The sequence below is a fragment of the Mycteria americana genome, chromosome Z (assembly GCF_035582795.1).
Source record: "Mycteria americana isolate JAX WOST 10 ecotype Jacksonville Zoo and Gardens chromosome Z, USCA_MyAme_1.0, whole genome shotgun sequence".
In the NCBI taxonomy this organism is placed as follows: Eukaryota; Metazoa; Chordata; class Aves; order Ciconiiformes; family Ciconiidae; genus Mycteria; species Mycteria americana.
Window position 1 is genome coordinate 13,127,761 of NC_134396.1, and position 14,774 is coordinate 13,142,534.

The 14,774-nt window shown below is 44.0% G+C and overlaps 1 protein-coding gene across 3 annotated transcripts; it reads left to right on the forward strand.

Annotated features, from left to right (window-relative positions):
* Positions 1-1,752: 1,752 nt before the first annotated feature.
* On the forward strand, positions 1,753-10,793 carry SETD9 (SET domain containing 9). Of its 3 annotated transcripts, none has more exons than XM_075488312.1 (6): positions 1,753-1,888; positions 2,691-3,016; positions 4,808-4,931; positions 6,138-6,253; positions 8,134-8,239; positions 10,367-10,793. In XM_075488312.1, the coding sequence occupies exons 1-6, from the start codon at positions 1,803-1,805 to the stop codon at positions 10,452-10,454; spliced, it is 846 nt and encodes a 281-aa protein (XP_075344427.1). In that variant the 5' UTR covers positions 1,753-1,802; the 3' UTR covers positions 10,455-10,793. The 3 variants fall into 3 exon arrangements, with proteins under 3 accessions (XP_075344427.1, XP_075344425.1, XP_075344426.1); XM_075488310.1 differs by having other exon boundaries at positions 2,691-3,055; positions 10,367-10,792; XM_075488311.1 differs by lacking the exons at positions 8,134-8,239; positions 10,367-10,793 and adding an exon at positions 6,488-7,349 and having other exon boundaries at positions 2,691-3,055.
* The last annotated feature ends 3,981 nt before the right edge of the window (positions 10,794-14,774 follow it).

Sequence of the window (14,774 nt, forward strand, 5' to 3'; positions counted from 1 at the left end):
TAGCTCCATATGGTTATTTTTAAAACTAGTTTCCTAAGAAAGTAAGATACATGCTGTAATGTTCAGTCTCATTTTCCCAGTAACTTTCTACTTCATTGGCAGATTTTAACTAAAACTGCCGATAAGGAGCAGCATCCAAAGATACGTTTTATGAAAGTAGGTACCCAGGCAGAGATGAGAGAACAGTGGCTGAGGAGCGGATAACATTACCCTTACCTTGATATCTCTTAACTTAATGATTTGTAATGAATTATTTGGGGGCCTTTGTTAATTTTTTAAGATCAATTGCTGAGCGATTGTTTTCTTCACTAGATTTTGTTGTTGTTGTTGTTGTTGTTTATTTTACAGATAACTAATGGTAGAATGTGGCACCAAAAGAGCTTATGCCCCCACCCCACATGCACTCGAGTTGTAAATGCTCATTATTTGTAATATATCCCTCCTGTCTGGCTTGTTAGATTTGCAGTAAATGCTGCAGACTGCTTCACACCAGTGAACGGGCTGCACCTTTCAAGCTGCAGTCGCTTATGAAGCCACAAACAAAACTCATGTCTCCTTGTCACTAAGGCAAATACTAGTCAAAACTGTGAACAGAAATGTAACAGGTTTCAGCTCTGGGCTATTGATCCACTCCTTTTATGATGTCGATTGTCTGAGGCGCTAACAGTCTTCAGAGTCACTACAGGCAGGCACAGGATAATTTTGGAAAGGTGATCTGACAGTGCTGGGATTGTTCCTGCATGCAGAATTGTCAAGGAGGTGGGGTTCAACCGCTGCTTCTAGATAATTTTTAAATCTCCTTTTGGTATCGGATCTTGCCTTTTTGCATTGTTTAATAAAACACAGAAGGGACATGCAACATTATTTAGATAGAGGGAGAGGTGTGTGTATTTACATATATAAGTGTGCAGCCGTGGGATATTAGCTTTCTTCTGCAGTACCTGCAGCTCTCCCTTTTTTGGTGCAAATATACCATGCCTTTATACTACCTATGGTTAACCAGCTCTTCATATGCTGCCAGCTGTTGAAGAACAGGGAGCCCCAGCTCCACTTGAGTCCAGTTTCACCGATGAACAACTCTCTGTTGGCATTAAAAAGTTTCTCATGTTGCTTGCGAGCTGCCTTCTCTCCTTAGCTGTGCAAAAGCTGCTCCCTGTCCTGTAAGTCGTGCAGGACAGGCCAAGCCATCCATATTATTCCAGGGATCATTCCCCAGGCAGTGACAAGATGGCGCCTCAGATGCCTGGTCAGCCTGAGGAAACCCCCTCAGGTCAGTCGGTTCTGAGGGCTGACTTGTACTTTGTCTTACTTTATTTAAACAGCTATGCTTTTTCCATTATCAATTTTAAGTTTAAAACTCAACTTTTTAAAAATTAAGAAAAAAAATCAACGCTGAAAAATTTGGATTGCAATTACGCCTTCATGTGTGTTAAGTGCACAGCGATGTTACATTAAGTTGGTATCTGCTGCTTAAACATGTACAATATTTATGCCTCTAAGTGATGTTTGAGCTGACGGGTGCGGTATTGCCCGTTATTACAGCCCCCGGGGGGCCGAGCGGCGGCCGGGCACCGCTTTGGGCCGCTCCGGGCCTGAGGCCCGGATCGGCCCAAAGCCGGGCCCCGGCCGCCGCTCGGTTCCCCGCGCCCTGCTCGCCCCCCACGGGCCAATGGCAGCTCCGTAACGCAAATACGTCCGCGCGTCCGGAGCGGGGATTGGCTGAGGCAGTTGCGCGGGCGCGGCTCGAGAGAAGGCGGTGCCCAGGGCGGTCGTGAGGGAGCGGGCGCAGGTCGCCTGCCGCCATGCTGCGAGCCCTGCAGCGGCGGTGGAACGCCTACAAGTACCGCTTCGTGCCCTGGCTGGCCCTCAACCTCCGCCGCAAGCGCAGGTGAGGCGGAGGGGCAGGTCCTGGGCGCCACCGGGCAGCGGCGAGGCCGCCTGGGGGGAGAACCGCCCCGCCGCTCTTTCTGCCGCCCGGTGGGGTGAGGTGGCGGCAGCCGGTGCTGCCTGGTGGGTTTCCCGCAGGGTTTTTGGGCTTCGAGTAGCTGCTGGAGCTGGGTGAGAGCTCCCCTCTGGGGGCGAGGAGCTGCCGTGGCCGAGACCTCGGTCCCCCCTTCTCGGAGTGACCGGGGGTGCCGCAGGAGCTAACTCGGGTTTTTCACCGGGAGGTGGCTGCTTTGCGAAAGTGGTTCAGCCTTGTGTGTCACTTCGCTGGCGTGGAGCTCTAATACTTGGATACTTTAAAATGGTATTTAACGTTAAAACTAGGTAGAGAGGTTTTTCTTTTTTTCGTTAAGATGTGTTTGCCTTCTTTTTAAAGGTAAAAGTGCTTGAATTTAAATGAGTACGACATTGTTATAAGTAGCATAAATTAAAATCTCCCTAGTCAGCACAATATTTGTCCTCGCCTCATTTAAAGTGCAATGAACTATTTATTTTTATAAACTTTGATAATCACATATATTTGATTTTTGGTATGTTTGTCACTGAGAGCTCAGTGGGGTTTAACCTGCTTGCCTTGCTGTAAATACACAGATGACAGTTTTATAGTAGGACAGCTATGAAAGAATATTTTTTAGAGTTTGGGTTTGTTTGAAACAACAATGTACGTAAGTTGGTGCTGTAAAATGGCTCTTCTGTATTTTATTTAGGAAAAATGTAATCATTTAAAATACTTTTTTTCTTTACAGGACCCTCCGATATGTTTCCGAGAGCTCCCAAGACAAAATTATCTCTGATGAAGACGTCTTTGAAACACTACTGAAAATATTTAAAGCTCTGTTCATAAATGACTTCAGTAGACAAGCACATATTTTGGCCTTACTTCCAGAAATCAAATGTAAATATCTGGAATTACTGACTCTTGAGCAGAAGCAATCAAATGTAAATTCATGGAACCATCAGAGTCAACATGTGTTTAGTCCAGAGGAAGTTCTGTTTAATACACTAGGGTTCAGTATTACTCGAGACCGAAGTTCCCTGGTGTCTGCTGGAACTGGAGTCTTTGTTACCAAAGGTTTTGTACCGAAAGGGATGGTTGTATCTATGTATCCTGGTAATGGAATGTTCTTTTTTCTGATTAAGTTAGATGTGATTTCTAACCATCTAATTATAGAATGCCAAAGTTCTACACTAATTTTTATTTTATGGGTTTTATTTCTGCCATTCCTTAACAAAATCACTAGTTATGGTGAGTGAGAATATTTCTGTATAAACTGACTAGAGTTCTTTTGGAAATAAGCACAGCAATACTGGGGGTGGGTAATTTTGTTTATAAAAACCTTTCAGTACTCAAAGTCTGATTTTTTCAGCTGCTAGAAAAGTTGTTCCAGATTCTTTAAACACAAATGCATGGGAGCAATTTCGAGTAGATTGACAATACAGTTTAATTCTTTGGGGTTTCTGTTTTGGATAAGGATCTGAAAAATGAGGTTTTGAGATCTCCACACAGATCAGCAGACAAGACTATGAACTTTTTCAAAGCACAAAAATAACAAATTGGAGAAGGGAAATAAACCCTTTATTTAGTGGAACTCTCTTCCATAAAGTATTTTTGGAAAATCAGTGCTTCTCTGTTCCTCCTCTTCATTTCTTGGAACTGTGTTTGCTTACTTTTCTTAAAAAGATTTGTAACTCAGTATGGCCAAGCTAGGACAGCTCTGCTGAAATGCTTTGGATTTGTTTTCAGTTTCATCTGTCAACAGAATCATCCCCTGCAGGCAGTCTCTAGTTTGTGCCAGGGTTGCAGGATTGGGACCACTCCAAGCGTTGGGCAGCAGAGCATGTTTTGCCATGCCAAAGCAGGAGTGTCTGGCCGTTACCATTGACTGGTAAACGGACTAATTGTCAAATGAAAACCACAGGGAATGAGCCTGCAACCTTGCAGCTTGCTTCAAATTTCAGGCACATACTAAATGTGAGTGTAGGTTCATTGAGAGTCTCCACTAGCAGCTCATCTAGCAAAACAAAGAAGATGAGCTGTTGAAATGCCTTCCTTTTTCAGGGGTATGAAGGAACAGCAGGGCTGCTGGCTGGGGAAGGGACCCTGTGGAGAGAGCAGGTCAGTGCTCTCCTGCCTCTTTGGCAGTGAGTGCAGCCTGCTGGTGGGGCCTTCGCCTAGCTCAATCGCAAGCTGCAATGCAGGATCTCTGCAGAGTTGCGGAAGATGTAGCGGGTGTAAGGGCTGCAGGACTGCAATGTCATGAAAAATTGCAAGTCAGTCTGCTGTGACTTTTCTGTGCTTGGAACCCAGGGCAGGTTAAATCCCGTCCACAGATTTGGGAAACAGTCTGCTGAAATGAATTTGTCTGTTCTTGGTTCGGCATTTTCCCTCTCCTGTACCAAACAAAATCTCTTTTGATTAGGGTGGTGGAAGGGGGTGTTTCAGGTTCTTTGCTGTCTGTGTGTGTGCTTTTTGGAGAGTCCTGACACAGTAGTAACAAAACAGATTAGTATCTTCAGCTGCGCTTTCCTGAACAAAAGTCACTTGACATTTTCCTCTCTGAAGCTGGCCAGTTGGCTGTGATGCTTTACCTCTCACATGGATACTAGACGCAGGCCTTCTCTTTAATGATTTCCTTCAATGGCTTCTCTCTTTGGAATATCTCCGCTCATGCAGATATTTTTTGCATCCCACAGAGGTGTGTCTAAAAGCTTGTAGGTTTACAAGTGTTAATGTCATTAACTGAGAGTTCTCTCCTACCCCCTCTGTCTCCTTTGAGTTTCTGTGGGAAGGGGACTGGGTGATATCATAAGCCCACTCTGACAGTTTACTTATTCTGAAATAATCATATCTGTCTTGCAACAGGTACAGTATACAGAAAGCATGAGCCCATCTTTTTCCAGTCCCTTGGCAATCCCTTTATTTTTAGGTGCATAGATGGCGTCCTTATTGATGGGAACGATAAAGGAATATCAAGATCAGTGTACAGGTAAGCAGTCAAAAGACATAGGGGATTGTCACTCAACTGATTTAAAACGGTGAGATACTAAATCTCGGTTCCCTGTTGTCTTACCCTAAACTGAGTTATATTTGAGTATCATCCACTTACGTGTATCTCGTAATGCAAACAACACAAGGGTAAGAGCTGCTGGATGTGATCTGTTATGTACTTGTGTCTTCCTCTGTAATACCAACAAGATGCATTTTGATGTACAGATACTGTTTTCCTGTAAAGAAAATAGTTTTAATGGGAGCAGGATGTAGCATAAAAATTTTGAGATGCTCCTGCACTGTATTCAAATCTGCTTAGTGGATTTAAAAAAAAAAAAAAAAAAAAAAAAAAAAAAAAAAAAGCCTCTCTATGGGCTTGCTAATACCAGAAGGGTGAATCTGGTAACTCCGGCTCCGGTCTACAGATGAGCACTTAAGAAGGGAGCAGTAATTTTTTTTTTATTATTGTTGTTGTTATTATTATCATCTCACTTTGGAAGAGACCCATAAGGATCATCGAGTGCAAGTCCTTGCTCCTTACAGACTACGTAAAACTAAACCATATGACTAAGAGCGTCATCCAGATGCGCCTTGAACTCTGACAGGCTTGGTGCCGTGACCACTTCATGAAGAATCTTTTCCTAACATCCAGCCTGAACTTCCCCTGACGCAGCTAGCCTGAACTGTTGTAGCTTACCTTAAAATATAATTTGTAGCAATTTGTGTTTAAATATGACATGAAAAGAGAATAAAATTAATAACAAACAGAATGATCTAAAATAATACATAATTTGAATACTAATACCTACTAATACCAGATTTTAATTCCGGGAATGAGTTTGAAGTTGATATTGTAATGAGCCTTCACATCTTTAGAGCTGAACAAGATGTGTTGACACTTCTGTAATGGTAACATTTGATGTTGATTTCTGGAATTGTACTTGATGGTTTTGTGCGGGTTCTTCCACCGGAGTCTGAAAGACACCACACACTAGTGGGAGGTTTAAATGTACTTTTTAAAGTATCATCAAGGTGTTGGTCCATGCGCACACCCCTCCACCCCAGTGTTGTCCTGTCTCCCAGGTGGGTTGGACAGCTGTAACTTTACCCAGTGACTTTAGCCAGCCACTTCTACAGGAGGAAGGACAGATAGCCTGTTAAGTGAAGGAGCAGTGATTCACGTTAACGCTGTCGGTCATTTCAGGTCTTGCAGCAGGAGAGATCAACTTGGCCCATTTCAAATGAGTGATGAGAGCTGGCTCACAGCTGCCCTGCAAAACCCACTGGCGGTGGGACAGTATGTCAACAACTGCTCCCATGGTAAGTTGCCAGGTAAATTTTCCAGGCTTGAGTCTGTCTGTATGAATATAAATTATTTTGGAGGTGACACAGAGAATCAGATACTGATCTTGGGGGACAATAGTGCTGTTTAAAACAAGATAAGCACTTACGGGATAAGGAGTTTCTGAGGCCTTTTGTGACAGCTGGGTGTTAGAATCCTTCAGCTTAGCAAAGCTTCACGTGTCCTTGTGCTTTTCTCATTGACTCTCCCAGATCCCCCAGTCTCCCTCTTGGTATTCAGAATGAAAGGCATACATCCCAAAATGTGGGATGGTGGGAAAGGGTATCTGGCAAAGGACTGCAGGGCTGAGGCAGGACACAGAGTTGCAGATCAAGTTCCCCAGTATGGTTCCAGTATGCTTCATGAGAAAACTATACACAGAGTGACGTAGAGTTTGAACTGTAATACTTTTTTCAGACTTCCTTACATTTATGTGCAAAATCTAGGAAACTGTTGGTATGATCTAGCTGTTGGACATGGAGAGGGGAACTATATATATTCTTTCTCACACAGTATGTGTTGGTCTTAAGGTTTGGGGGAATAAATAACTCATGGGAATGGTTGTGAGATACAGAAAGTTGAATTGCTACCATACCTAGCTTCTAAATGGCTTTCAGAGCCTGCATTATACTAAAGATACCCTGCGTCCAAGTAGTATCCAGAAAGGTTGCTGGAGTAGCAAACCACATATTGACTGGCACGGAGACAAAGGGCTGTCCCATTAAACTGTTTCTTCCAGGTCCAATGTCCATGTAAAGAAAATGCCTTTCTTTCTGCTGGACAGATGCTGATTTTCTCCTTGGCTGTATTTATGACATATTTGGCCACCAGGAAAATTTTTTTCAAGACTTTTTTTTAACTGTAAAAGCAAATATTGTATATTAACAACATCTAGCAATGCTGTAAGCTACCCCTGGCACTATGCAAGTTGTGCCCGTTCATGTACATGTTGATAATGATAGAATCATAGAATAGTTTGGGTTGGAAGGGACCTTTAAAGGTCATCTAGTCCAACACCCCTGCAGTGAGCAGGGACATCTTCAACTAGATCAGGTTGCTCAGAGCCCCGTCCAAACTGACCTTGAATGTGTCCAGGGATGGGGCATCTACCACCCCGCAGGGCAACCTGTTCCAGTGTTTCATCACCCTCATTGTAAAAAATCTCTTCCTTATATCTAGTCTGAATCTACCCTCTTTTAGTTTAAAACCATTACCCCTTGTCCTATCACAACAGGCCCTGATAAAAAGTCTGTCCCCATCTTTCTTACAAGCCTGCTTTAAGTACTGAAAGGCCACTAATAAGGTCTCCCCGCAGCCTTCTCTTCTCCAGGCTGAACAACCCCAACTCTCTCAGCCTTTCCTCATAGGAGAGGTGTTCCAGCCCCCTGATCATTTTTGTGGCCCTCCTCTGGACCCGCTCCAACAGGTCCATGTCTTTCCTGTGCTGAGGGCTCCAGAGCTGGACGCAGTGCTCGAGGTGGGGTCTCACCAGAGTAGAGGAGAGGGGCAGAATCATCTCCCTCAACCTGCTGGCCATGCTTCTTTTGATGCAGCCCAGGATATGGTTGGCTTTCTGGGCTGCAAGCACACATTGCTGGCTCATGCCCAGCTCTTCATCAGGTCATCCTGTTCAATGCAATAAGGATGAATTAAAGCTCCTATAGTGGGTTGTGTATCTCTTGTGTAAATGCAAAACAGGACTTCAGAGGAGTGTAGTAGCTCCCAACAGAGGCATGATTTCCAGGTTTGATGAAGCATCTGGTACTTTTGCAGCAGTACCTTTGATATTTTTACACATCTCTAAACCCTATCTAAGATTTTCAGAGTATCATAGAGACTTCTTTTTTCTTATTTCTAGAAAAAGCAGCCAACGTGTGTTACCAGGAGTTTGATGTGCCCGGATATTTTCCAGTAGAACTGAAACAGTATCTTCCAAACATCGTCTACAGCCATGACATAGAGAGGTTAGCAGCAAATCAAAGAGCTCATAGATTTGCATGATACAAAGCGTACTGTATGTGTAAAAAAAAAAAAAAAGAAAAAAAAAGAAAAACCAAAAACAAACCCAACATGGTTGAAGAGTAATATTATTCCATTATTCCATATGAAGATGAATTACACAAAAGCGTGCACCTGTATGGAAGAGTTAGCTCTTCAAATAGACTAATTCTCAGTGATTTTTCAAGACTATTTTTTTTGTCCCTTTTTCCACATCTTCACAAATGAGATCAGCATAGCTCTGAAGACACAGTTTTACAAGCAGTGATTACACTATAATGTGATTCTTCTGAATCCCTTAAAGCACTAGTTATATTTTCCTTATATTACACTACTGAGGTTTTTCAGTATGTATTTCAAAAGTAGTTAGCAACCCTTAACCAATAGAAGCCCTTCTAAGGTAGCTGAGATTTAGGCTTCTTACTCTCCTGTTCTCCACGTCTTCTGCTTATGTGAGGAGTAAGCAGATGAATTTGCTAGAAGAAACCTAGAATTAATGTGTATTGAGACAAGTGAAGTACTATGCAGTATAAAGGCATGTGACTTTTAGTTACAGTACACAATTACAACATCCTCATTATGACCTGAAAATCCACCTCTCTTAGAAATGAAAACACGTAGAAACCTTTCTCAGATTTTTGTTTGGAAATGTGGGAAAAGTGACTAATAATTAGATGAATATGTACAAGGAGCAATATGGACAACAAGGACAGACAGTATGTCTGGAAGTGAGTGTCCTGTACTGGGATGTACTCAAGAATAACTTTGAAGGTGTGAGAAAGTAAGTTGTAGTGTTGGTCCTGAATTTAACACACCAAAGACTGGTGCAGTTGCTACCTTCGGGAACCAAATAATCCTCTTCATCTAGAGGATGTATAAGGATTCTAGAGCAGATCATCTAGACTTTTAATGTAATTCTGGAGCTATTTTAGAACTCTGAATTTTGGTTGGAGAAAGTTATGGTGCATATTGGAAAAACAGCTTTTTTGATTAGACTTAGACTTTGTTGAGGCAAGGTTAAAAATGCACTTGTAATCTGCAGATAAATAAATAAATAAACGCTAATAAAAGAAGCGGTAAGACTGAACTCTCAGAAAGCCTGGATGCTGTACTTGAAGTGTGAAAACGCAGTTAGCAGAGGTAAGCTATGGGACCATTTCAGGAAGGGGGAGTTTTGCTCTCTTCCTTGGAATCTGTCCAAGAAAATACAGTGTTTCAGTCATCAGTTCTCCCAGTGTACAGCCACGGGAAAAAAGATCCCATCTGCTCCTAGCTGCTTGTTTTGATAGTGATATTTACAGTGCTGACAACATAGGTAATCTGGTTTCTAAATCTTTTTCTGTCTTGTAAAAGAATTCTTAGTACGTGTTTACCTTTTTGTTGTTGTTTGATTTGTTTCAAAATGGCCTCACACTAAATTTCTTAGTAGTGGGGACTGTTTGGGTTGATGCTGTTCTTCACTTTCACATTCATCAGAAGAATGTGCTCTCCTTCCTAGAATAGATACTTCAGCTTTAGGGCATGGTCATTTACTTAAAGGAAGTTCAGGGGGTGGGTTCCTAAATCTCTCTGTAAGAAAACTGTTTGCCAGTCACTGATTTCAGCTTGGGGTTTATAGAGAATTCAGCCATCATTGTAGATTGCAGCAGGTCTCTGATGCCGTTCAGAGCTGTCTTTCTGGATGTTGTTTGGCTGAGAGTGGGTTTAGCCAACTAGCACCTGTGGGTAGGTGTGTCTAGAGGAATGATTCCTGCCCCATGAACTTTGCTGTAGCTTCTCCTCCTGTCTGTATAAGTGTCTTTTTCTCTGTCTTGACTAATTCTTTTCATTTCTGAATAAATGTGTGAGGGAAAACATTATTTGCATCCCCACATAGGCTGTGCTTTTTTTGGTAATTATATTGGTTTTGTTTATATTTGCTATCTGTATTTCATTGTTGTTTTTCCAGGCTCCCTGGCCTGCATTACGCATATTACTTCCAAAAGCAATCTAGACAGAGCCTTTGTTTTAGCTCCTTGCCATGAAGAATTAAAAAAATTCAAAGGGAAATATAATTGTTCACTTCCACATGTTTTGCTTTTCCTTTTTTACAGCCACCTGAGGTGTGTAGTGCTTGTCACTCTCAGAGACATCAAGCAAGGAGAAGAACTTTTTTCTAATTACTACACTGTTGTCAGCTGAATTAATAGATTCAAGACTGAAGAAATCTGTGTCATTAAAATACTTCCTGTGTACGTACTTCAAGCTCCATGAGCATTTTTACATAACAGAGTGCTGTAGCTTTACCATTTAGAAAGCAAGCTGCAGGCTTGTATTTCCCTGCAAATACTCCACATTTGACACAGAGGTGAAGGTTTAACCATTTACATGATTAGCTTCTCAGCTGTCTGCTGTTGTTGGTATTATTGCTTATTGGTGTTCAGCTGTCCATACAATAGCTCATAAAATAAAAACCTAAGTTCTGGACATGTCATTTAATCTTCTCGTTTGCACAGTTGTCTGTTACTGTGGCTCAGTTCTAATATCAGTGGACACAATTTGTAAAAATAACTTCCCTCTCGTGAACTACTCCTCAGATAATCCTCATAGTTCATGGTAATTACTAGTTCTTGTTCTGGTTTTCTTGGAGTTGGTCCCTTTGGTATCTGCTTCCTTTTAGAAAGTATTTCAGTGTAGCCAGTTGCCCAGATCTTTTATGAAGCCAGTTTTGGAACAGGGCTAATAGGCGCTTCAGATGTGCCTGCATGGTGCGCTGTCATCAAGAGACCAACTGGAGCCACTGGCTTTAGCTGTGCCTGTCTTGGGGTAGGAGGAAAGACAGTATGTATTTTGAAGCCCTGTCCAATCCTAGTTTCAGTGGTTCAGTGAAAGTTTCCTGGCATGTGGCAACTTTCATAGCTTTTATTCTCCAACTTTCATAGCTTTTATTCTCAGAGAGACAACTTCATGTTGCTGTGTAGCTGGAGGAAATAATGCCAACCAAGTGTGCTGTGTTATTTTCTTTTAATGAGTTACTGGCATAAACAGAGCCAGCCATTCCCACATTAATTCTTGCTGCTGTCTGCAAACTGCCAACAAGAGACAGCTTGTCAGTCTTTTGGTCTGGCTGGGAAAGAAAAATCATCCCAGTATTTACTGCAAAAGTCCAAGCAAGCTTCCCAATGAATTTGTGGTTGACATAAGCTCATGAGAACGGAGGAGCTGGGAAATGGTGTGTTCTAACGAATCTGGTAGTGGTTGGGGCAGCCAGGGTGCCCTGCTTAGCTACAGAAGCACCTAGTCTCCTTTTCAGAATGCAAAGCTTTTTGGTGTCTGTGTTACTTGGTCTCCTTCCAAGCCTGAACCTTGTCTTTCATGTTCATCTGGAAGTCCTTCTCCGCCAGAGAAGGCTGGCTTTTTCAGGAAGATTTAAATAGTAGAGCTATGAGATAGTGGCACATGGCTCAGCATGGGTTGTACAATTTTTATGAAGATGCTGGGGAAAACTTCTAGTGACAGTCCTTGTGTCTTCACCGTGTGGTAACAGATCAGAGCAGGCAGTGATCTCCAGTCTACTGAAGAGGACACTCATCCTCCATCACTCTGAGGATCCCTTCTCTCCTGAGCTGGGCCTTCTCCCCAGCTCTCACTGGGAGGAGGTTATTGGGCATCTCTTGATCTCTGAAGAGAAGGCTGGCTGTCAGGGCACCTGCAGTGTTGCTTAGCTCAGCAGGTCAGGGTTTATGGGTAGGTGCGGAATACTAGTCTCAGCATGCCAGAAAGGGCAGGTGCTGTTCATGTTCTCCAGGCTGAGATGCTGTCATGAGAGGGCATAGATTACTTCAGCTGTCTCATTATATGCTTGTTAATACTTTTTAAATGACCGGATTTGAAAGTATACTGCTGTCCGACGACTGTGGAACTTAGGTTTACAACTCATTTATTGAGAAGGGTTTGCTTTACTGTACTTGCTGCCTCCTGGATGTGAATGTTGCATGGTAGTGGAGGATTGCACTGCTGAAGTGCAGGCTGCCTATCACTAATGGAGTACGTGGGACTGGCTTCTCCTTGCTGAAGTACTGAAACCTGACAGCCCACTTCAGGGACTGCTCATACACGAGGGAAAGCAAGACCTGGCCTGCAACTGGCAGCAGCAATTGATTTCTGTCTGCTGGTGGCTATAGGAAGCCAAAAAGTGGCAGAAGGAGGAGGACGTGCAGTCAGGTGGACTTCTGAGCAAGAAGCAGCACAACATGGGAACTGAACAGGAGAAAGGAAAATGGACGAGTAGAAATAATGGTCCAGTAAAGCGCTACAGCCTGTGAAAGGGCTTCAGGTATATCACACTTTTCTGTGTCGTCTTTAGATTCCCATCGCTTCGTTAAAGGTGAAAGTCATTCTGATACCCTGTGTGCCCGTTCATTACCACCAGTGCCTGAAAGGAGGATGCATTCTGATGTTATTTCAGATATAATCTGCAGTCTGCTAATAACCCAGTAAAATTGTCTATGCAATCTGTTTATGGTTTGTTAATAATAACAAATTATTCATTACAGTAAGTACAATCTCGCTCGTGAAAGATAATTTGCCTGGGTGATTTTCAGTGGAATTCCCTAAAAATAGGGACTTACCTGGCTAACTCTGCCTCTATATGCCTGTACTCTTAGAATCACAGAATCGTATAAGTTGGAAAAGACCTTTAAGATCATCGAGTCCAACCGTAAACCTAACACTACCAAGACCACCACTATACCATGTCCCTAAGCACCTCATCCAAACATCTTTTAAATACCTCCAGGGATGGCGACTCAACCACTTCCCTGGGCAGCCTGGTCCAATGCTTGATAACCCTTTCAGTGAAGAAAAATTTCCTAATATCCAGTCTAAACCTCCCCTGGCGCAACTTGAGGCCATTTCCTCTCATCCTATCACTTGTTACCTGGGAGAAGAGACCGACCCCCCACCTCTCTACAGCCTCCTTTCAGGTAGTTGTAGAGAGCAATAAGGTCTCCCCTCAGCCTCCTTTTCTCCAGGCTAAACAACCCCAGCTCCCTCAGCCGCTCCTCATCAGCCTTGTGCTCCAGACCCTTCACCAGCTTCGTTGCCCTTCTCTGGACACGCTCCAGCACCTCAATGTCTCTCTTGTAGTGAGGGGCCCAAAACCGAACACAGTATTCGAGGTGCGGCCTCACCAGTGCCGAGTACAGGGGCACGATCACTTCCCTAGTCCTGCTGGCCACGCTATTCCTGATACAAGCCAGGATGCCATTGGTCTTCTTGGCCACCTGGGCACACTGCTGGCTCATATTCAGGTGGCTGTTAACCAACACCCCCAGGTCCTTCTCTGCCTGGCAGCTTTCCAGCCACCCTTCCCCAAGCCTGTAGCGTTGCATGGGGTTGCTGTGGCCCAAGTGCAGGACCTTGCACTTGGCCTTGTTGAACCCCATACAATTGGCCCCAGCCCATCCATCCAGCCTATCCAGGTCCCTCTGCAGAGCCTGCCTACCCTCCAGCAGATCAACACTCCCACACAACTTGGTGTCATCTGCAAACTTACTGAGAGTGCACTCGGTGCCCTCATCCAGATCATTGATAAAGAAATTAAACAGAACTGGCCCCAACACAGAGCCCTGGGGAACACCACTTGTGACCGGCCGCCAACTGGAGTAAACTCCATTCACCACCACTCTTTGGGCCCGGCCATCCAGCCAGTTCTTTACCCAGCGAAGAGTACACCCGTCCAAGCCATGAGCAGCCAGTTTCTCCAGGAGAATGCTGTGGGAGACCGTGTCAAAGGCTTTACTGAAGTCCAGGCAGACAACATCCACAGCCTTTCCCTCATCCATTAGGTGGGTCACCTTGTCATAGAAGGAGATCAGGTTGGTCAAGCAGGACCTGCCTTTCATGAACTCATGCTGGCTGGGCTTGATCCCTTGGTTATCCTCTACATGCTGTGTGATAGCACTCAGGATGATCTGCTCCATCAGCTTCCCCGGCACCGAGGTCAGGCTGACAGGCCTGTAGTTCCCCGGGTCCTCCTTCTGGCCCTTCTTGAAGATGGGCATCACATTTGCTAATCTCCAGTCAGCAGGGACCTCCCCAGTTAGCCAGGACTGCTGGTAAATGATGGAAAGGGGCTTGGTGAGCACATCTGCCAGTTCCTTCAGTACTCTCGGGTGGATCTCATCAGGCCCCATAGACTTGTGAGTGTCTAAGTGGTGCAGCAGGTCACTCACCATTTCCCCTGGATTATGGGGGCTCCATTCTGGTCCCCGTCCCTATCTTCCAACTCCAGGGGCTGGGTACCCAGAGAACAATTGGCCCTGCTATTAAAGACGGAGGCAAAGAAGGCATTAAGTACCTCAGCCTTTTCCTCATCCTTGGTCACTGTGTTCCCTCCCCCATCTACTAGGGGCTGGAGATTCTCCTTAGCTCTCCTTTTGCTGCTAATGTATTTGAAGAAGTGTTTTTTGTTGTCTTTTACAGCAGCAGCCAGATTGAGCTCTAGCTCAGCTTTGGCCC

Bases quoted from the DNA above. Each gene is read 5' to 3' on its own strand.
- SETD9 (XM_075488310.1), top strand. From the start codon at position 1,803: ATGCTGCGAGCCCTGCAGCGGCGGTGGAACGCCTACAAGTACCGCTTC. The intron at 4,932-6,137 runs GTAAGCAGTCAA...CGGTCATTTCAG, and splicing joins ATATCAAGATCAGTGTACAG to GTCTTGCAGCAGGAGAGATC. The intron at 8,240-10,366 runs GTTAGCAGCAAA...CCTTTTTTACAG, and splicing joins TACAGCCATGACATAGAGAG to CCACCTGAGGTGTGTAGTGC.